The sequence below is a fragment of the Taudactylus pleione genome, unplaced genomic scaffold (genome assembly GCF_031769625.1).
Source record: "Taudactylus pleione unplaced genomic scaffold, aTauple2 ptg000090l, whole genome shotgun sequence".
Taxonomy (NCBI): Eukaryota; Metazoa; Chordata; class Amphibia; order Anura; family Myobatrachidae; genus Taudactylus; species Taudactylus pleione.
This window is the reverse complement of record NW_028284492.1, coordinates 7706895-7731040: the sequence shown is the minus strand read 5'-3', so window position 1 is coordinate 7731040 and position 24146 is coordinate 7706895. Positions and strand designations below refer to the sequence as shown.

Genomic DNA, 24146 nt, shown 5'->3' with positions numbered 1-24146 from the left:
ATGCCACTTTCACTTGTATATCACATTTACTTGGCTGTACGAATTGTCCTGGTGTCCCCCAAGATCATAATAGTTCCTCCCAGGGTCAGTAAACAGTGAGTACCAGCTGTGATATGAAGGTAATAGGGGGACCCATGAGAGGTTGGACAACCCCTTTAAGACTGGAACATTGTCAAAAGTGGTTGTGCTTGTGTGTTAGACACACAGAGCCTGATTCAGAGTGACAAGGAATTCTGACCCATTCGCAGGCATGGAAATAATACACAACCATTTGAGGTACTTTTATTTTAGGAGTGATTTAACCCTATGTATGTTATGGAGTGTCTGAATCCCTTCTGTAACCATCATTTTGTTTTTAACCTGTAGCAAATTCAGAGATTGAAATCTCCTTGTCTGCAAGAAACATCAGGAGGTTGTTGAGTTTTCAACGGTACCTAAGGTCCTCTCGATTTTTCCGCGGTGTCGCTGCACAGAGCTCGTTGTACATTTTGGATGATGATTACAATGGGCAGGCCAAGGTTTGTACCATTGTATTATTTCCCGGTGCTCTGCATACTTGCTTTATTCCATGCACGTTTAATGGTTGGGGTTACTCCCTAATTTTAGTTTGGAGACTCCCCTTTTAAAGAATAGTACCACCAAATGTTTCATGTATCTATCAGCATTGCATTGTGGGGTAGAAAGGTCGGTCTCGTCTTTTTCCTAGGCGATGAGCAATGACTTGGAGTATGTGTCTTAAATTCATTAATGAATCCCTAAAGATATTAAACTACTGAAAAACGCGGACACCTGTTCTACAAGTCCTTCACGTCTGTATTGCCATCTTACCAAATGCTGTAATTATTACCTGAGTCACTGGAATTATAAATTGTATCTACTGTCCTTTTGTAGATCTAGTTTCCTCTAAATTCACTTCATCTTGGATAGAAATATGAATTACAGCTAATTAAAGAGTGCACATCTCCTGCATTGGCCGCACCATCCTCCCTGTGCCCTGAGACAGTTACCGGGCAATCTGTTGAATGTCTGCCATTCTTCAACTGTGAATGATCACGAGATTAGTTACAGAAGTATCAGCCCACAGGATAGCCCATATTATAAGCATAGTGTGCTAATAACATTCCACTGGAATTCTATTTATTTTCTTAGTTTTTCTACTGTATAATTACATTTTTTATTTTTATTTTATTTTTATATTGCATTACCGTTGCTCTATAAGTGATTGTGTAAATTGAATTCAGTGTAATTGCTTTTCACAAATACCTCTTGATTCAAATTACATATTCGGTGGTGCAGTTGGTACTAACTAGCTTTTCTGTAGCATGCCCCAAACATTTATTAAATAAGCTAAATTTGGAATTGGAGTCTGGATTTGATGTATCCCGGAGGTCTTCACCATGGGGTCTGGATTAAAATATAAAGAACACCACACTATTGACATTTCTAAAGCCATGTCGTGTGACCTGTCACTATCTGTAGTGGGATAGTGACAGGTCACTATATTGCTAAGGAGTTTGTTCATAATACAGTCTGTTTTCTTCATGGTATAGTATAAATGTAAACCACATTTTGTTGACCTACGGTCGCTCACGTTCTCCACTCTCTTTGCTTTCTTTCAGTGTATGCTGGAAAAAGTCGGAAACTGGAATTTCGATATATTTCTTTTTGATAGGTTGACAAATGGTAAGATCATGATCGTAACCTCCTTTTTATATTCATAATTTCCTAAGTGCTTCTTCCCCGCAGCAAACCGAGAGCCACACAGGCAAATTGTTACTGGTTTTCAGTTTCAAAATGACCGTGGAGTTTAAGTAAAACTGAAGTAGCAGTGCTCATATAGACACTCAGAAATAGTGTGTTTTCAAACGCTTTCAGAATCATGCGAGACATCTGTAGCTGAGAGGATCATGGATAAATGGGGCAAATACAGGCTGATACGCCAAACTGAAGTGTAATAACCTGGGGGGAGTCAATGGTTTGTGTAAACTTACAAGTACACTACCAAAAAAAGGGCAAAAAACCTCCCTTTACTATTGAATACTACATTAAAAAAGGAGTCTCTTTATATTAATCGTGTTTAACCAATACATGTGATGTGTTTACTATAAATACGATAGCCGTATAAATCGCTGCGTATAACCCACAATTTGGTCTAAGCTGGCATCCAACAGCAATATCACAAAATAGATTATTTTTAGACCACACCCACTCCCAGGGCCGTAACTATAGTGATGCGACATGTGCTAAGGCACCATTCGGACTAATCAACATTCTATATATAATTATTCTCACTAGTAGCTTCCTCTTCTTTCTTTTATTTCCCAGCATCTCCTGGCCATCCTTATCTCCTCCCTGACTGACCTCCCCTCCATCTGACCACCTTCCCTAGCACCTTCAGTCACATCCTCTTTTATTTACACATACATTTCAAAATACTGTCATACCCGGGGCTCAAACCAATCACCTCTTACACATGCAGCTACAGTATCTGCCCCACAATTTCTGATGGCAGCCATGTGTGGCAACTCCCCCGCTTCTTATGTCCCTATCTGAAAAACATGGGGGGGGGGGGGGAATACTCTTTTTGGCCCAGGGCACCAAAAAGTCTAGTTACGCCTCTTCCCACTCCAGTCCTGTATCACTGAAATAACCTCGTAGCGATAAATTCATTAAAGTTACAGTATATGCTATAGATAACACAATTCTAATGTGTTTATAAGATAAAACCGTTCAATATAGAGCATACTGTACAATACAACCCAGTACATCATTACCTCCTAGTGTATGTGTGTGTATGTATATGTGTGTATATAATATATATATATATATATATAAATTTTATACGATACACAGAGGTGGCACTCGAGAGTCTTCTAGGAAATATAGCAAATCATTTTATTGCTGATACATCGACGTTTCGGGACAATACGTCCCTTCCTCAGTCTGCAAAAGACAGAATGACATATACACACAAACAACAAGATTAAATAGCTTACCGTTCTGGACGCGCGTTGCTCCATTTGCTCGTCGCGCCGGGGCTCAGACCGGAACTAGGTCATCCTGCGTGTCACGTACCCACGTGGTCACCACTGGCGCTACGGCTGACGGAGGTAACAAGCAGCCCAACTGTTGTCATGGTGATGAAATAAACAAAATACAAAAATAAACAATTCATGAAAACAAACAATAATAAAAAATGTGCAAAACATAATACTGACTTAATTATGCGGAAAACTTTAAACTGTGCTCATGTCCATAACAAACAGTGGGTGTGTTAAAGGAGGGCACCGGAGCAAGGAAGCTTCATTATTACACAGTGAGTGCCGGATCATCGGTGTTTCGTTATATATAATTAGTCATCTTTCAAGGACAAACATCATCATTTCTGGACAAAAGTCCATGGAAGATGTTTGTCCATGAAAAATGACTTTTTGGCGGGAAAAATCTAAACGTGGCTGGAAAATTCGAACCTATCCGAGCATGAACATCCCTAATAAATAGATGTATATCTCTACATATAATTTTATGATTTTTTTTTTTTCCTGATTTTGTTGTGCGTTACTATTGTACCTGCCATGAGTTACTGTAGGGAAGGGGAAAGGAATATTTGCTGTTGCTTATTTAAGTACCCATGCAGAAAGATTTAAGGAACCATATGTTGGTTTAGATGTGAGCGTGTGTGCTGAACATTTATTACAGGGAGAATATATCATACATTCTATCCTATCCATTTGTGTCTAGAGCAAAGTATAAAATTGTGGCCACTGGCTTCCATGCTTTTAACTTCTTCAGGCTTTCCCTAGGCATTTGTAGATAAAGATTCCAAACTCTTTCACACTGACCACCAGATAAATTCCAGTAATGTAAATTCATTTTGTCTGTTTTCTTTTAGGAAATAGTCTAGTCACCCTAACCTTTCATCTCTTGAGTCATCATGGTCTTATAGATCACTTCCAATTGGACATGGTGAAACTACGAAGATTTTTAGGTAAGCAATAAGCTCTGCAATTGTTGCCCGTTGTGCTGTACGCCTGGCAGGGCTCGGTCACTAATCCAGCCACCAGCACGTGTAACGTATTGCCCATTCCTTCAAGAAGGTGAAAATCCTTCTTTTGATTTAGCATTTTTGGACAATGAAAAGTCTCTTGTGTGAAACCTTTTACATAGCGTTAATTATTTAAGAGATGCGAAGCGTTAATTATAAAAAACATGGTGGACATAATGAAATACACTGTTTAAATATTTTGTATGAATGCATAACACAGAATGCACAAAACCTTTACCATGTGACTGTGGCGATGGGCCGGTAGACTTGCCCTTTCTTGTGAGCACTACCGGATTTTAATATATTTTGTATTGTTTTGTCATATTTGTGTTTATATGTAAAAATATGTATATATTTTTTTACATAATTATATATTGTTATAAAGAATTATTATTATTTTTTTTGGTGGGGGGATGTGACTATAAATCTAATTAAATTTGTTATAAAAAGGTATCTTCATAGATCGATCTATCTATATCCTCACTTTTCCATAATGAGCTATAAAGCGAGAGATTAGTATAGCTTGGTAAATGCTAATGGTTTATTAACCACTAATTAAGTCTCTAAAGAATGATAATTGTTAGAAACCAAGGGGTAGATCTACTAAAGGTTCTAAAACAGACATGGCAACCAATTAAAACTCTGTCTGTTATTTTCTAGAATGCAATAGAGAAATTATAGCTAGAATCTGATTGGTTTCTACCCCCATGTTGCAGAAAGTATCCCTATATAACTAGGAATTTATGGGCTGTGCAACAAATTGTTGAAGGCGTCCATCCCTTTGAGTTTCTCTCTGGTGCCATTACAAAGTAGGTCACCACCACCACCAGGAATGCCAGATCTCACACCTGCTGCCTGTGAATATCTGGAATGCATTTATCCTGTCCTCTATGGCTGCCTCATCCAGTTGCTGCGTCAGTACAGCGTTTGCAGCCAGCATTAGCGTTGCATCAGTTCTTCTGGCTGCTGCATGATCTACTGTGTATATAGCTGCACTATGCCTCATGTTCACAACTTTATGGTCTTCTGATAAGCTCAGTAAAGTCTTAAAGCAACTTGTATAGTGGTATAAAAAAAATCCTACAGTTTAACCCTTTAAATGCTTTGCCCAGGTACTTGGTCTCACACTCTTTCTTTTTCATTTCTGTACAGTTATGGTTCAAGAAGACTACCACAGCCAGAATCCATACCACAATGCAGTGCATGCTGCAGATGTGACTCAGGCCATGTACTGTTATTTAAAAGAACCCAAGGTAAGGGTTGTTCAGACATATTGCATCGGCAGCACATCTGCGTGTACGATGAGCCGTACACTTGCTGCACAGGCCGCAGGTGACTGACATCACAACTGGGCGGGCACATGTAAATGCTTGCCCAGTTGTGACTTCAGACACGACGCATCGGGCCGGCGATTGGTAATGGTGTATGCACTATTACAGTCTGAGTGGTGCTGAAGCGCAGAAGATGAAGCCTGTACTGGCTCAGAATGTATTTTTGTGATCATTCTTTTCTTATTTTGTTAATGAAAATGTAACAAATCGGCGTCCGAGGCCACTTCTGAAAAACAAACACATACTATCCTTTTAAACCATGATACTCGAATTACAATTCATGAGTGTCCTGGTTTAAAGGGATAGTATGGTAAGCCTTATATACAGATGTGCCCACATACATCTATCCTTCGTGCGCTACAAGTCGTGCCACACACAACGCGAGAACTCAGTGTGACTCAGTAGCGCTGAGCGTTTTTTCGTGCGGCGTCTTACCTTCAAATGCGTCTTATTCGCACATCGATAGCTCAAGCGGCTTCTGCTGATTAAAATGATATGCAGCATGCCTATATTCTCTGAGCGAGTGCAGGTGTATCTGCATGCAAAATGTTACGTTACAGTGTCAGTGGCTGCAACACTGTAACGTAGTGTTTAGCATGCAGGAACACCCGCAGATGCACAGAGAACATAGGCATGCCACATAGCACAAGCAGCTTCTGCTGATTAAAATAATATCTATTCACATCGTTGTGCGACTAAGACGCATTTGAAGTTAAAAAGTTGCATGAAAAGACGCTTGATGCTACTGAGTCACGCCACGGCCTGGCACGACTAGAATGGCTGTTTAATGCGCCAGGAGACTAGATGTATGTGGACCCATCTGTATAAACCTATTAGGGGAGATTTACTAAGCAGTGAATCATCACATATTGCAAGCATTACCCCTGCAATGGCAGAATAATTAATACTGCCCCCATGACAATGTACATTAATATTGCTACCTTAATTAATACATTATTAATAATAATATTACACTCCCATTATGATTGCTCTCCCGGATGTTTCGGGAGACTAACACTTTTTTTTCTGGTAGTTCCCCACAACCCCGGAAGATAGGGTGGATCTTTTGCATCCTGACCACTTCTTAGTGAAGTAGACATGATGGGGCAATAATTACCAAGAATTGCGAGTATGTTGGAAAGCGACCAGAGAGTTAAAATTTTTAGATAAATCCGTCCATAAGACCTTCTTCTAGTCTTCAGTAGTCCACTGGCTGTGTTTCATGGTCCAGGCAAGCTCTTTTTCAGAACCCTGAAAGGGGACTTTTTTTTCTTTATAACCAACCTAATTTAAATTTTTTTTAATTTTGCCGCATAAGTTTACCGTTTGCCTTTGTACCATGTCCGGTTATTCACAGGACTGGGAATGATTACACAAAAAAAAGTGGAAAAATGGGGGTAATCTAAAACTTCCAATATAACCGAATCTTGTCCTCTTGTGTCTTCCAGCTGGCCAAGGCTCTCACTTCATGGGATGTCCTGTTGGGTTTAATTGCAGCTGCAACGCACGACCTGGATCATCCCGGTGTAAATCAGTCTTTTTTAATAAAAACAAACCACTACTTAGCAACTTTATACAAGGTAACTTTTTGCAACCATGTGATTTTCTAATCCATGGTTTAAACTTTTATGGAATATTGAAGAATTAAAGGGAATCTTCCAAGAGTGACTGATGTTACAATGGCATCTGATACTAATATGGAGATATTAAGGATATGTATTGGTTTGGTTGTTGCACATCAGTGATAAATACATTAATTAAACACTGCATTTTTGCTTGCTTGTTTGGTAAATGCAGAGCAATGGAATACAGCAATCAATAAGCCATTAAACTGCCAATGTGTACATACTGCAAGTCTGGTATCCATTATATACATTCATTATTATAAATTGATACGCTGCTGATAAACAGTTGACCTATATTTAAAAAAATTCTGACACAAATATATATTAATCCATGTGGCTGCACATAACAAATATATAATGTCTTCATCACGTGCTGCTGACTTTTAATGAATGAATTTGCTTTTAGCATAGCTCTACAATTGTCTACTGATCAGTGTCTGCATGATTTTATTTTGCAAATCCTTCTTAGTGACGCTATTGATTGTTTGCCTTTTAGAATACCTCAGTATTAGAAAACCACCACTGGAGGTCCGCAGTGGGCTTGTTGCGAGAATCTGGTTTGTTTGCACACATAAGTATGGAGGAAAGGTATGTTGTGTATTATCTGTGCTCCCTATTGGTTAATGGGAAACATTTAGGTGTGGCAGTACAATGACAGGTGACACATACAGCATTGCTCTAGAAGTATGTATTACCGTCTGAGCCTTGTGGATCATTGCATAATAAGTATTGTTCCAACTGCAAGGTTAAGCTGCATCCACAGAACGCACTACCCTCTGCTATTTCGGTATTACCCCTCCTCAATTAACAGAAACCAGAACTGGGGGAGTAAGGGGAGGATTAGTTTTGTCATATGTGGATACGATCATGCTTGACAAACATACGTGTCTTTATCTTGAAAGCAGCGAGAAGCTATTTTATGCAAATATTTATTTAGTATTTCTATGAGTGAGTAATTTCCTGGGGTCTGGCAGTTGTACTTCTCGGTCTCCCAACTAGAATTTTGGGGATAGTAGTCACTATTCTGGCGTATAACATTGCATTTTATGTGTGAGAGATGGTTAATGACACACATTAACATGTATGACCACAAACTCATGTGTTCAGCACTTTAATGTATAATCACAGTATGAACAGTAAGTATGGAAACAGTCAGTCGTCTTTCCACTTTTCATATTACACATGTTATGTCGGATCTGGCCAATGCTTTATTCACATTCCAAGTTTTTTAATGGTACGACATGAGATATTTTGTTATATATCACGTATGTGGAAATCTTCTATATACAGTGTAGTTTAAACAATAATGACCCTCTTGTCGATAATCTATGTAAAATATCTATTTAAAAAAAGAAACCAGTGCTATGATCGGTAATCTATATTATATATATAAAACACCAATTTTCTATGAAGCCTATGCAATAGTAAACATTATTTATGTATGGATTTAAATGGTATCCAGTAGCTTACTTTCTTGGAGATGTCTGTATAAAATGTATGTAGAACAGTTTATCAATGTTATAATTTTGCATTACGCTTTGGGTATTTTGATATATAAACACAAATTATCTTTAATATGAAGATATAACATTTTTGGTGTTTTAAATATTCCATATACAAGACTAGCTCTATATATTTAAACTCACTCGGTAATGCTAATAGGCTCCTTTTGGGCACTTACAAGTAAACAAATGGTATATCAGTGTGGCACTGTCACTAAGCTGCTGGTTCAGATGGAGGTAGCCAGCCTCCCAAATCAATGGAAACTGATGGATCAATGGTTGAACTGCGCTATCAAGTCCACTATTTGTGGAAGTAGACCAATCCAATTGAGAATAGAGCTGGGTACAAATGTAAGACACATGAACAATGGTATATATTGTATATGCACTTTTTTATATGCCATTTTATATAACACAATATACGACTTGGTTGAAGTAATCAAAGGGGTTTAAGAAGTCATGAATAAAAATTTGATCAACTATTGGTTGATCCCATGAAAAACATGCTGCATATAAACAATTCCAAATTACATTGCTGGAATAATGAAATATATAGATGGTTCCTGCAATATTCACATAAATGCGTCGCACCACACACTTGTACAATACCCTGGTCCCTATCGCTGGTATTGCATGCAGCTGCGTTGTGCGACCTGGAAGCTAACCATGGAAAATACTGAGGGCTGATACAAATGAGCGGCGCCATGCATCCCATCACGCAGCGTTTAGCCTGATTTGCGACTTTATACCAAAACCATTGTGACAAAAATACTAATCCTACGCAGCCAGTACACTATAAGTGACTTTGGATACAGCTATGGTGTGACACAGATGATAAACTAATATATATGTACGAAAGTCCAAGAATAATTTCCCGTGGCACCATATGGCGCAAAAAGGATAGGTGAATGAAGACGCGTCTGTATCATCCAACTGTATTAGGGTTTGTTTTGAAGGTAGATATTTCATAAAGATCACTGCAATACCTATATCCTAGTGAATCCTTTTGGTCTTACTGTACTATGGACAAACATGAATTTGAGAAGTCCCGCAGTTGACTTTTCCATCTTTTTCCGGCTTCCCGACTGTCTTATCCCGGCATGGGTGAAATGCCGGGCGTCTAGATGTAGACGCCCGCATTTCCCCGACGCTGGGAGACCGGCGCCGAGAGCGGACAGCCGCGGGGGGGAGGGTTAGGTTTAGGGCTCCCGGGGGGGACTTAGGGTTAGGCACCCCCCCCCGGGGGACTTAGGTTTAGGCAGCGGGGAAGGGGGTAGTTAGGGTTAGGCATTTAGAGGGGGGATTAGGGTTAGGCACTTGTGGGGGAAGTTAGGGTTAGGCACCCCTAAGGAGGGTTAGGGTTAGGGGGGTTAGGTTAGTGGATACTTACCTATCCACGATCGGGATTTCCAGCACTGTCGGGCTTCCGCTGCGTCGCACTCTGCTCCTGTCGGGCTACCGCTGACGGGAATCGAACGGCCGGCGGTATTTCATACCCATTCCGTTCCTCATCCACTGTAGTGCTTACACTGAATGATATGTCGTTCAGTGTAGGCACTCTTCCTCATCCCCGAACATGCCCAGTCTGTCGTTATCGGCAGATTGACCGGCATGTTCAGGCGATGATTGATGTCTGAAACGACCAGCGGGAGCGCGCATCGCTGGTAGTTTTCAACATTTTCATGCCCGATTTGTGAACAATAATGATGTCATTATCGTTCAATCGCTCATTTTAATCGGCAAGTGGATACGCGGCATAACACTGTGTAGTATTATACTGGTGATTAGCTTGTAATATGAAACACTGTGTGTGTTTTGTTTTTATTTTTTGTATTCTAGACAACGAATGGAAAGCCAGTTAGGCTCAATCATTCTTGCTACAGACATTAGTCGGCAGAACGAATACCTGTCACAGTTCAGGACGCACCTGGACAGAGAGGACTTATGCCTGGAGAACGCTGGGGATCGGCATTTTATTTTGCAGGTATTTTAGCGTACAACACAGTCACTGAGAGCAATGAGTGGGACGTGTAAGTACTTAGCATCCAACATAGGAATTTACACTAGACATGACACTTTGTAACGTCCCTAGAAGAACTTCCTTTTATCGTATTCCAGATAAATCACTGGGGAAATAGTGCTGCTTAGAGATCCACTGACTGTTTGCTTCAGTCTCTCATAGCAATGATCTAAGCAACTTGGTGGAGAAGTTGCGAACACAGGCCCTGATTGAGACCCGGTCGCAAGCGCTGAGCGCACGCAACCTGGTCGATGGTGGCCCAGAGCGCATGCGAACGACGGAGCCGGCTCCGTTAATGCGCGAGACCCGGATAGCGACGGGTAATCTGTCGCTCCGGGTCTCGCACCAAAGGGGGCGTGCTGTTGATGTTGAGTGACAGCACGCCTCCTTTGGTGGGCGGGTCAGGGGGGTGGCTGGCCAGACGGAGGCGTTCCCATGGGAATGCCAATCATTTGGGGGCGACCCCACTGACATCACAAGTGATATCAGTGGGAGAGCTTTAGGCTCTGTTTGAGCCGAAAGCTGTCTGGGGCTTGCTGCCACGAGACCCTACCACAAGGGTCTCGCCGCAAGCCCGATGGTCGTGATGGTCTTGACCATTGTGACCATCATCTTGGCCGCTCGCATTAGCTGTGGGTGGCAACCCATAGCAATGCAAGCGGCCAGGCCATTCTAAAAAAAAAGACCGGCCCTGATTCAGAGCGAGCGCTCTGTCAGAGCAACCGGCTCTGAATCAGGGCCAGAGTGCAGACCCGTCTTTGAATACGGCCTATGTGGCACAGAATAGATATGTCTCCAAAGTGACTTTGGTGCATGAGGTCAGGGTTAGCATGCGCCTGGCATGTTTGAATACATTTAAGATAATGTCAGCCTAAAGAAAAACAATGGTAAAAATCAGTAGATTAATGGCGTTTTACTGCATAAATGTACAGTGGTGCTTGAAAGTTTGTGTACGCTTCAGAATTTTCTATTTCTGCTGAAATTTGGCCTAAAACTCATCTCAGATTTTCACACAAGATCTAAAAGTAGATGAAGAGAAACAAATGAGACAAAAAAATTAGACATGCTAATTTTTTTTATTGAGGAAAATTATCCAATACAGTATCACATATCTGTAAGTGGCAAAAGTATGTGAACCTTTGTTTTCAGTATCTGGTATGACCCCCTTGTGCAGTAATATCTGCTTCTAAACGTTTCCGGTAATTGTTGATTAGTCCTGAACATCTGCTTGGAGGAACTTTACCCCATTCCTCTGTACAAAATAGCGGTTTCCTCCCATGAACTGCTTGCTTCAGGTCCTTCCACAACATTTTGATTGGATTAAGGTCAAGACTTTGACTTGGCTGTTCCAAAACTTTAATTTTATTCTTCTTTAACCATTCTTTGGTCGAATGACTTGTGTGCTTTGGGTCGTTGTCTTGCTGCATTACCCATGTTCTCTTGATATGCAGCTCATGTACAGATGTCCTGACTTTTTCTTTTAGAATATTCTGGTTATAATTCAGAATTCATTGTCCCATCAATCATGCAGTGTTCTCCTTTCTCCAAACATATCGCTTCTCATTTAAACCAAAAAGCTCTATTTTGGACTCATTTGTTCACAAAGCATTGTTCCAATAGTCTTCTGGCTTGTCCAGGTGATCTTTAGCAAACTGCAGATGGGCAGCAATGTTCTTTTTGGAGAACAATGGCTTTCTCCTTGCAATCCTGCCATGCACACCATTGTTTTTCAGTGCTCTCCTGATGGTGGACTCATGAACATTAACATTAGCTAATGTGAGAAAGGCCTTCAGTTGCTTAGAGGTTACCTTGGGTTCCTTTGTGACCTTGTGAACTGTTATATGCCTTGCTCTTGGCGTGATCTTTGTTGGTCGACCACTCCTGGGGAGGGTAATAATGATCTGGAATTTCCTCCATTTGTACACAATCGGTCTGACTGTTGATTGGTGGAGTCCAAACTCTTTAGAGATAGTTTTGTAACCTTTTCCAGCCTGATGAGCATCATCAACTCTTCATCTGAGGTCCTCAGAAATATCCTTTGTTTGTGGCATGATAAAATTCCCCAAATATGTGTTGTGAACACCAGACTTTGATAGATCCCTGTTCTTTTAAAAAGACATGTTGTCCACTCGCACCTGATTGTCATCCCATAGATTGCAAATACTGACTTTAATTTCATCTTCAAAATATCTGCTAAGCCTAAAGGTTTTTTTGTCTCATTTGTTTTATTTGGTTCTCTTTATCTACTTCTAGGACTTGTGTGAAAATCTGAGGTAGTTTTAGGCCAAATTTCAGCAGAAAATTTTGAAAAGTTCACAAACTGTCAAGCACAACTGTAATGTTCTCAGTTTGGCAGCAGTGATCTTCTTTAAAAGTTAAAATGTTTGATACCAATAATCTCAAATTAATTCTTGTTAATCTGATCTGACAACCTGCTGAAAGAAGTCACATGCAACAGACGGACAGAGCCTGATTATACCTATGGACAAATATATGAATTTGCAAAGTACAATTGCCATTGCTAAAATAAAGCCTTTTTTATTATTGTAAATGGTTGCTGTGTACTGCAAGTGTCTCCCTTGTTTGTCTCCGTTATGACAGATGGCTTCAAAGTGTGCAGACATCTGTAACCCATGCCGGACCTGGGAGCTCAGCAAGCAGTGGAGTGAGAAAGTAACCGAAGAATTCTTCTACCAAGGCAAGTAAATAACCTGGTGTGACTAGGAGCTGGCTTACACTGACTAAACCAGACACATTATGCCTGGTGACCAAAGGACCACAAGGATTATGATTTGGATAATTGCAGGACATTAAAGGACATGTTCACCTGTGGACTTGCCTATCTTACCTACTCCTTCATGCTTCTGTTAAACTCTGTAGGAGTGGCATGGGGAGGACAACCTCTACCCACACTGATCACCAGGGCTTCAGGTTCCATAGGTAAATCCTCTCTCTATTACTCCATATGGCATAGAAGTAAATATAGGCAGCACTTATGCAAAAATTAACTTCTCTTTTAATGACTGAAGAAGATAATTATTGGAATAAGAATGGGGTTTGATAATCTACATGGATGGGGAGCATAATTTATAGCAGGAAGACTTGGGCAGCAGAAAGTGAGCTCTGCAAGAAGATATCTGGAGCCTGACCTGGAGCAATGAAGGGAGATAGCTGTGATAAAAGGAGGTGTGTGTCGTCATGGGTTTCTCATTGGTGTGAAGTGTTTGTAGGAGTGGTTGTAGGTTTAGCATGTGTTATGATTGGCTGTACGTGAATATTTAAATATGCGCGTTTCAGCTGTGTGTCCTCAGTGTTCTGAGCTTGAGGAGTCTGTTCTGCATCAGTGATGTCACTGTTCCTAGTAGTTCATAGCCTGCATTCTCTAGGATATTACTTCAACTTACAAATTACAGTACTGCTTTCATTGTGTCTAGGCAGCATGTATTTGTATACAGACTTCGGTGAAAGCAGTTTGTGGATGGTGGAGTACAACAAATATACATTTATTGATGTCACACCCTACCTCTCTATATTATCTCATTTCATCTTGATTTTACTACTGCAATTCCCTGAGATGGAACCGGGTGTGATGATGTAGTAATGCATAGAGCAGAAAAGATATTCTAATGTATTACTGTCTGTTCTATAATAACATTGTCCAAGTTAATTCCTTGTGTCTAGTAAAGAGGGATGTCACCACCTATTTGCTAATAGTGTTATTAACTCATGGCAGATGAAGACATTTAGCCGACAGATAGCTCTTTATGTTGTCCTATTATGAGGAGATGTCAGAAGTGAGCCTCTTCCCCATGTATATATTTTGTGTAAGGTACAGATGGATCAGTGCCAATAAGGCTAATGGACATTTTATATATTTTTGTTTCATTAGGGGACGTGGAAAGGAAATGTAATCTGGACCTCAGTCCTCTGTGCGATCGGAATACATCAAACAAAGCCAACATCCAGATTGGTGAGTAGAACCTAGATACATATACTCTGTATTACGTTGGTGTTCAGCCTGACATTCTGCCAAAATAAGAATAAAGTACATGAATGAGGGCAATACTATCCTTGTCTCTGTCACTCTCTGACATTGCTACTTTCCATAGATATCATTACCCTTCCCAATGGTGTCCATTTTAGGGCACTCATCCATGTCAGTGAGTATACTCCATTTTAATGGAAGCACACACTCACATGTTGCCTCTCAAACACCAATCAAAATGCACTTGAAATCTCTGTCCGCCCTCACCCACATCAATTCCCATCATCTGTATAAGGCAGCAAGTGTTCAGTCTGTGATCTACCGCAGCCTATCTGGTGAAACGCACATGTAGCCTTTTTCCCCATACCTAGCAGTGTGAGAGCATCCACAGAAAATCAGGTGGCAGTAACCCTTTCCCTGGTTGGATACTAAAGTCAGAGATTACACCACCCACCGTACATCCAGGAGTTGTCCTAACAGGCATAATTGGCATCTCCGCACATCACTGTGTTCTCTATACCACTTGGCGTTGGCTGCTACAAATCTTTCTTTTCTGTCATTTAAAATACATAAATGAGCAGAATAAAAGGTATTCTAGAATAATCTTTTCATTAAATGGTAGATGCTGCTTATGTACACTACTATAAGGGATATTCCAATTTTAAGGTTATTAAAAACTGAGTTTCTGTGGCCTTCAGATTTTAATTGGTGTTGAAGCTCCTTGGTGACCTTAGATTTCACTGTACAGGATGTATTACCCTCTGGACAATTCTTACTTTCTCAGACAATTACATTAGCTCCATTGTAGACAAGTATGATCTATGTATAATTTGACTTGGTGCCATACTAATAAGTATTCTGCTTTCCCTAACTAAAATGAAGTGTGCACTATTGCCATAGGTGGTTCAGTTAAGAATTGTATTTTCTGTTTGGTACACACACTTCTTGATACATTTTGTTCACAGTAGTATATTTGATTGTATGTACCAAAAACTGAATGAAAATAGATTTCTTATATCTTGTGCTGTATCTCACATCTGGTCTGTACTTTGTTTCTCAGGTTTCATCACCTATTTGGTGGAGCCATTGTTTGTAGAATGGGCCAGGTTCAGCAACACCAGGCTGTCACAGACCATGCTAGGCCACGTGGGGCTGAATAAAGCCAGCTGGAAGGGAATGCTGCAGGAACGGTCCAGTAGCGAAGAGGCCGACCCTGGTTTTGATGACTGACCTATTTTACCTCAGGAAGATTGTGCACCATGAACCTAGGGCATGTCTCACAGCAGTGAGTGATCGGAAAAGGTCTTGGTGAGAGAGAAATTGATCCTGATTGCCAAGGTTACACATTTTAGAGAAAAAAATGCCAGCATTATTTATCTCCTAGTTTTCCTTTAATGTTCATTGTAAATTTTTTTTATTATTTTTAGTTGTGTTTTTTTTGTTTTTTTTTGTTTCCCCTTTTACACTAGAAGACCTGAACATAGAGCAATATGCACATACCTCAGTTGGCTTTTGTATCAAAGCTTGATTATGCAAAGCACAGCAATGACTGTCTGAAAACTGCAGGAAGTATCTTCATGTGCCACAGGTTTTTGGATTTTTTTTTTTTTTTTTTACTTTTTTTTTTAAACAATTTTTGTAGTGTTTTTTTTTTATGTTTGTTTTTATTTAACCCTAAACATTAAAGGAAACATTTTTGTTAGCATTGGAAGAATATTTTTGTTTTTCCAGCTACTGGTGGAAATTGCCAGAATTTGAAGACTGATGTTCAAACTTCCACTTTACGTTGAATTCTTGTTTGGAAATGTGAAGTGCCCACACTGCTTTGCTGCCTCGGCAAGTAATGCTGTTTACAAATACACTGAAAATATTGACTGAAACTTGCCTTGAAGCACTGTTGTGACGGAACCACTAACTGGATTTTTTGTTTTTGTATGCTTATTTAAGAGAACAAATGTTGACTGCAATCCTTCCTCTCCCTTAGTGCTACAAATCTGCATTTTTGGATACCACAGATCTTTCCGCGTTTTGCAATATTTCCCCTAGTTTACAGCTAGGCTTCTGTCCAGAGATGGGTGGGAAATTCAACAGCGTTCATTTTTTTTTATTCTTCCTGTTACGTTATTTTTTTTTTAATGGCAGAATGCGGGAACTGTATCCAGGCTGTTTTTGCAAAGCTACCACGAAACGCGTTGCATGTTGGGATTTTTTTTTAAATTTTATTATTTCCACTACTGAACACTTGAACTGCATGGAAAAGGTGGAATTAATGTAAACACCATATTCAGCTCAGGGTATTTGCCAATCTGAAATAAAGAGGGAAGGAAATTGTCGTTTGGACAAGGGTACAAATGCCTTTTTTTGCTGCAGTGTGCCTGTGTGTTTGAATGAGAGGCCTGTACTGTGTGAGTGCGTGCATGCGATTGATTACGTGTCTGTACCACAGGTTTGGAACCTTCCACACAGAAGCTACTGCTGGACGACAACTTCTATTATTTTGAACACACTTTATAGATGGTGGGAGTTGTAGGTCAGCAGCAGCTGGAGTGGTAGCTCAACCACCGGTGGTCTATAACTTTGGTTCAGTTGTCACAGCTAAAGGATTAGTGAATTGTAACAAATTGCTAAAATGCCTTAATCTATGCACAAAGCTAAGTGACCAAACGTGTTGTTTTTTTATTTTTCTCCAAACATGTGCGTTTTGTTTTCGTTCTCCCTTTTTAATTCTTTCTTTTAGTGAACTAGTTTTGTGAGATTTCGTTGTACGATCAATTGTTTTTAGGACCAGTTGCAGGACTAATTTTAAACTTAAAACATTCCATTATTTAGTAATTTTGTTTTAAGTCTAGTGAGCACAACTGTTATCTATATAAAAAGAAAAAAAAAAAGTGGTGCTTTTTTAGCTAATTTGTATTTTCTTTGTTATCGCTGTTAAAGACTGTTTATCATCTGTTTACAGTTTGTTTCAACAGACGTTTTTTTTGGGGGGGGTGGGTTGGGGTGAAGGGAAGATGGCTTAAGCGTTAAGCCATTTGTACACTGCTTTGCTATACTCATTTTAATACGTGCCTGTTGCTGTTCAGTTTTGATGAATAAAATGAAAACCAAAACAAATGTTTTTTTGTTTTTTACTTGCAATATTTAACAAGTGCCATGTCTCTGCTCCCAAAAAACACTTTTTATTAGATGACTTATGGCAGAGTTGTGTCTTAAACCATTTTTTCCATTTGCAAAAATAAATATATGTTAAACACAGAGCTGGCGTTCTACGGCTCCCATCATATTCAATCAGTGAGCAACTCTGCCAACTAGAATTTTTCACTAGGTTGGTTGAGAACTATATGTGAGATTTATGAAGCCTTCTTAAGAGAAGAAATGATAGCTAGAATTTCAGTGCCGACTTGTCTTCAAACAGGCTTATATCCAGCTCAGCATAGTCCGCACTTGCGTCACCACAAATTTTCGTATGTGTTCACTCTCCCTTAAAATCTAGTGCCACGTCTTCGGTGGTAAGTGTATATGCTGCTGTGATGTGTGTGACTCCATTGCCCGTGCTTGCATGCTCCCATTTCTGAACATGACCGTGCAAATTCATGCAAGACACACACCGCAAACAGGTGTACATTCAGCCCTGCCACTGCCCCATTATGTTAATCAGGGAGTATACTATTATTGCCAGTATATAATATGGTTTTGTTCTTTTAGCTTTATCAAAGGTCAACCATTCATCTTCAAAAGTAAATGTAACTGCGGTAAGTAACGGGGAAAAATGAACTGTGTAACTTGTTTCACATATGTGTATGAAAATTTCTAATATTCCATGACGGAACATCCTGTGGGTGTACTGTATATGCATGCAAAATGCTACGTTACAGTGTCACAGCGCTGAAACACTGACGTAGCATTTCGCATGAATATACAGAGAAAATGGGAATGCCACATATCATTTTAATCAGCAGAAGCTGCTTGTGCGTTCTTTTTGCCTGCTGTGCGGATACGATGTATTTTGAAGGTAAACAGACACTTGGCGCTACCAAGTCACGGCTTGGTGTGACTAGAAAGGCTGTGTAATGTGCAAGGAGACTAGATTTATATGGACATATCTGTACCCACTGTTGCAATCCCCATACGTATAGCCAGCTGCTTTGTGACAAAGCTAGCATGTGTACACCCATTTCACAAAATCCTTAGTTGCACACAGAACATAGGCATGCCGCAGATCATTTTAATCAGCTTATGCGTTCTATTTGCATCGCTGTGCGAATAAGATGCATCGGAAGGTAAAATGTCGCACAAAATGACTGTCAGCGCTGCCGAGTCAAATGGCACTCAATCATTATGTAACGTGACTTGTAGCGCACGGAGGATATATGCATGTGGACACATCTGTACTTGCCTCCATTCGTTCACCTTAGAAGGTTGCCGGTCACTGAAACCTGAAATGGGCCCTGTATCGGCAGTCAGGCCTTTGTAGACAGCAGCCCAATGCTCACCATTCAGCTAATATTTACATTTTGTAAAGTATGTATAACAGAGTTTTGTATGGTTCATGTGGAACGCTGCTGGCAACTGTGAATCCAATTGGTTTTAAACAAACTGAGGACTTGAACTTCCGGTTCCGGGTTCATGGAGGAAGCAGCTCTGTGAGAGAGCTCCGTTTCACTCCCGGCAACATTCCTTTTTTCAAGGCTATTATAGCCTCCATAGCAGCACCTTCTTTCTCATCCTGACTTGCGGATCCAGCAAGACATCGGCAGAGCTGTCCGGCCCGCCAGGAAATATAAGCAGACGCGGCTGTTAGCTGCGGGATTGCGGCCACGTGGGCGACGCCAGAACGGCGGCGAAGTAAGAGCCGCTGATACAGACTCCCCCCCCCCCCTCCCGTTACCTTGCAGTATTCTTTGTAGCAGCCGCTACTTGCCGTGGAGTTGTGGCCGTGAGGGTGACGCCAGTCGGGGAAAGCAGCAAGCCGGGACAAGATAAGTGCCGCCGTTTTAGGCCTCCCCCCCCCCCCCCCCCTTACCTGGAAGAGTCTTGCAAGCCGTTGTTGCTAGCAACGGGGTACAATTAAGTGTGGGGTGCCAGACGGAAGTGGCAGCAGTGAAATAGCCACTATTGCAGGCTTCCCTGTGACATTTTCCAGCTCCCATAGACTCCGGGACTTGTTGATAGTTCGGCCTGGAAGGCTGATTTGCAGGAGTGTCTGACAGCTTTATTAATAGCCGCGCTACAGCAGGACACGAGGGAGCCATTCAACACAATTATAACAGGGACAAGCCTTTCACCTGGACAGCGGGTCGGCTGAACGCTGAACGCAGTGGGAGGATTATTTAGTGTACTATCCCTAGCTTATCAATTACTCTCGTCTAAGACCCCTGTTACCATACTTCTCTATAGGTGTGCAGTTACTGGTCACGCATTAATTACCACCGCCGCTGATTGATCGCAGTATTATTACAGTTGACGCATGCTGCATATTTTCCTCGGAGTTGATAACATTCTGATCTCCCCCATTCTCTAGCTCTTTGTTTGAGCTCCCCACAGAAATTAGGTGGGATTTCATTTTTATATAAGTCTCCATAAGCGTCTTAGACTTATATTCTATTTATATTCACCATCACGAGCAGTGTGCAGAGCTGTTAACTTTAATATATATATCAACACATTTCAATTGTGCTTGTATGAAGAAATACCTGCAGTCCCAGACCTCAGCTATCCCTAAACCGCCACGTCAAGAAAAACGCCGTGTAAATAACGGCATGGCACCAGGTGACGAACCAGAGGTCACTCCACCAGCTCACAAAAAGGTTGCGGCTCATGTGGAAGATCAGGCTCGTGGTCCTGCAGACTCTATTACCTATAGGGATGTAGTAGAAGCAATCAAAACCACGATGACTCCTCTTCTCTCTCAAGCTGTGTCTGACATCAAAGATCAAATTCAGCAATTATCTATAAGGGTCTCTGACACAGAGAAAAAATTGGGGGCTACATTCCAGGATGTATTTGATATAAAAGGGCAAATACAAGTTCTACAGAAAGATAATTATTACCTGCGAAACAAGTTAGACGACATTGAGAATCGCTCTCGACGCAACAATATAAGATTGGTTGGTTTATCTGAATCGATAAAAGGCCCAGCACTTGCTCATTTCGTCAGAAATACTCTCCCTTCTCTCCTAGAAATTTCTGAGGTCTGTACGGACTTAGTTATTGAACGAGTTCACATAATAGGACCCAATCCTAAACCGACTGACTCACGTCCAAGAGTGGTGTTGTTCAAATGTCTCAATTACTTACACAAAGTCGCCTTCTGGACAGCCTCGCGAGCAAACTTCTCCGTCGAATTATCTAGAGCCCGTAAGGCATTTTCACCATTATGCTCACAACTAGTCAAGAATAAGCGCAAATTTGCACTCATCTACCCTGCTAGATTAAGGCTCTTCGAAGGAGATTCTTACAAGGATTTCACGAATCCAGATGATGCGGCCGGCTACCTTAATGAAGAATCCCAAGCTTCAGCTGAAGATATTTCCGACCATATCCCACCTTGATATTTTTGCTAGAAGCAATCTGATAAGATATGTCATGGTGTTTGTCTCTTTTCTATGCTTTATCTTCTCTCAGTTTCTCCTTTATTACAATCTGGACTCTAGTATTCCTTGTTAAGTACTATACTTAAGTTTATATTGCTCTAGTAAGCTCCGTGTATGCTCACTGCGGTCTCACATATATTTAGTGATTTTTCTAGTTTTCTCTCTAAATATCCACAGCGTATATATATAGATATATATACTTTGCATGATAGATACTGAGGTGCCTTTACTATTACTATCTTTATCATAGTTTTATTGCTGCTTGATTATCATCGCTATATGAAACTGTTACATGTGTTAGCCGGGATGTTGTGGAGCCCTCCTACCCGACATTCTTTGCAGATAATGTTGCTTCGTTTAGCAATGTTTAATATTTCAATGATGATTTTCTTTAAAATATTCGGAAGTTCCAGAGACGGGAGGGTCCCCCAGGCCTTATCTAAGAATGGGGTCTCGGGATACTCTCCTATCTCATCGATACTTCATAGATTGTTTTTTATAGATCTATGCATATATATGTTTGATGTCTCCCCTCCCAGTCCTTGTGTTCTAGCCCTCCCCCCCTTCTCCCTGCAGCTAATTGGATCTTTGCCTGTAATTGCATGGGACAGTCATCTTATTCGCTTTACTGAGGAAGATGATAGAGCTTAGAGTGGGCTCCTGGAACATTGGAGGTATCAATTCCCCTGTAAAACGCCGTAAGATACTTCTTTATCTTTCTAAATTGTGCATTGACATCGCTTTCCTACAAGAAACCCATTTCACACCGCAAGAAACGACTAAGTTGCAAATGCTAGGGTGGGCGATCCTTGCAGCTGCCCCTTTCAATTCAAAAGCCAGAGGGGTTGTGATTCTCTACAAAAAAACTTGGCAGTTGGCTGTTTCCTCTACATACTCAGACCCAGAAGGTCGCTATACGATTGCTTCTATTTCTCTTTCTAGTAATAAGTTCACATTATGTAATCAATATTCTAGAGCCTTCATGCAGAAACTACTAGCCGCACTGACTCCTTTTTCCCACACTTCTTTAATCGTTTGCGGAGATTTTAATTTAGTCTCCTCCTCATTCCTTGATAAATCCTCCTCAAATGCCCGCTCCACATCTCTCCCTAAAATAGGAATACCCTTTCTCTTCAAACAGCTCTTGTTGGTGGACGCGTGGAGAGCACTTCATCCTACAGAACGGGAATTTTCCTGTTTATCAGCAGCCCATCATACTTTTTCAAGGATTTGATTACATATTAATTTCTTCCCTTCTGCTCCCTAGGGTTAGTATATGTGATATGGAACCTATAGTCCTGTCGGATCATGCTCTAGTATGGATCGTTTTGCATATACCTACCGATAGTAGCCCGACCCGCCAATGGATATTCCCAACCCACCTTTCCAACTCTCTCACATTTTGTAATCATTTTGAGGCGGCTTGGGCGGACTACAAAATTCATAATGCCACTTCTGACCCTTCCCTTTTTTGGCAGGCTGCAAAAGCGGTATTGAGGGGATTTGTTATTTCATATGTTTCCTCTCTTCGTAAACAACAAGCAGAAAATTATATGAAATTACAAATGGAACTTTCAGCCTCTTTCCAAAAATATAAACAATCCCCTTCTCTTTCTAATAAACAGGAATACCTCACTGCAAAGACTCATTTTGAAGAACACCTAAGTATTATGGGTGATAGGTTGTTATTTTCGGTTAATTACCGTTTCCATAAATTTGGTAACAAAACGGGTCTTTTATCCAATATTTTAAACAGTAATAGATCCCCTATGGTAGTACATCCTCTCAGAAAATCGAATGATTCACTTACAACGTCCAACTCCCAGATAGCGGATATAATGCATTCATTTTATGAATCTCTATACTCCTCCCCATTGCCTGAACAAGCCTCCTCAGACTTAACCCCTCCTTCAGATTTGGTTAACTGGAGTTCACTTCCTTACCCACAAATCCCTCCAGACTTAATTTCTTCATTAACGAACCCTATTACTACGGCAGAGGTTACTAATGCAATTAAACATCTCAAACCGGCAAAGGTGCCAGGACCAGATGGTCTCAGTGGGGATTTTTATAGGCTATTAGGTCCAAAAATATCTGACGCCCTGACTTCCTTCTTTAACCATATAGTAACACAAAACTCTATTCCGGCCCATTTCAATTCCGCTACAATCAAAGTCTTGCCAAAATCGGGAAGAGATTTAACAGCCCCGGGCTCTTACAGACCGATATCCTTGCTGAATCAGGATTATAAAATCCTAACAAAAATTTTAGCTGATCGTGTCAAAATACTTCTTCCGCATATAATACACCCAGATCAGACTGGTTTTATCCAAGGTCGTCATTCGGTCGTTAATGTTAGAAGAGTAATCTCGGCCCTTCACACATTATCTCAATCAAAAACGCGAACTCCAGGTGCTATAATTTCTTTAGACGCCGAAAAGGCTTTCGACCTTATCTCATGGCCTCATTTATTTCACTCCCTTGCTAAATTTGGTTTCCCTGATTGCTTTATCCGTTGTCTTAATCTTTTATATAACAATTCACAATCTCGAATCTCATGCAATGGATTCTTATCCCCCCCTTTTGATGTTCTTAGAGGAACCAGACAAGGTTGTCCCCTATCCCCCTTACTATTTGCCATTGCCATTGAGCCCTTGGCAATTGCCCTGCGAATATCCCCCCTGTTTCATGGTATAGAGATTGGATCTGTGACCCTAAAGTTGTCCCTCTTTGCTGACGACATGATCCTCTTTATATCAAAACCGGATATATCAATCCCAGTTGTTTTAAATATCATGTCGTCTTTTGGCTCGTTTTCGGGATATAAAATTAACCTAGACAAATCGGAAGTCATGTATATGCCTAATTCTTCTTCCCTCAATGTCAGAGATTCTATTTTGTCTACATTTAAACCTGCCACCAACGAAATTAAATATCTAGGAATTCGTATCCCATCTGATATCTCGCAACTGTCTAAAGTCAATTTCCAACCATTAATAAATAAAATAAACACCTTATTAGTTTCCTGGAGACTCCTGCCTCTGT

General features: G+C 40.6%; 1 protein-coding gene across 1 annotated transcript in view; it reads left to right on the top strand.

Moving 5' to 3' along the window:
- Positions 1 to 17523, top strand: part of PDE7A (phosphodiesterase 7A) — an 84108-nt gene extending 66585 nt beyond the window's left edge. The window contains exons 4-13 of the mRNA XM_088469335.1: positions 367 to 518; positions 1620 to 1683; positions 3893 to 3988; positions 5198 to 5298; positions 6825 to 6956; positions 7498 to 7589; positions 10343 to 10487; positions 13125 to 13221; positions 14413 to 14493; positions 15569 to 17523. Coding sequence (XP_088325461.1) covers positions 367 to 518; positions 1620 to 1683; positions 3893 to 3988; positions 5198 to 5298; positions 6825 to 6956; positions 7498 to 7589; positions 10343 to 10487; positions 13125 to 13221; positions 14413 to 14493; positions 15569 to 15738 — 1130 coding nt within the window. The 3' untranslated portion in view covers positions 15739 to 17523. The remainder of the gene's footprint in view (positions 1 to 366; positions 519 to 1619; positions 1684 to 3892; positions 3989 to 5197; positions 5299 to 6824; positions 6957 to 7497; positions 7590 to 10342; positions 10488 to 13124; positions 13222 to 14412; positions 14494 to 15568) is intronic.
- Positions 17524 to 24146: the final 6623 nt, after the last annotated feature.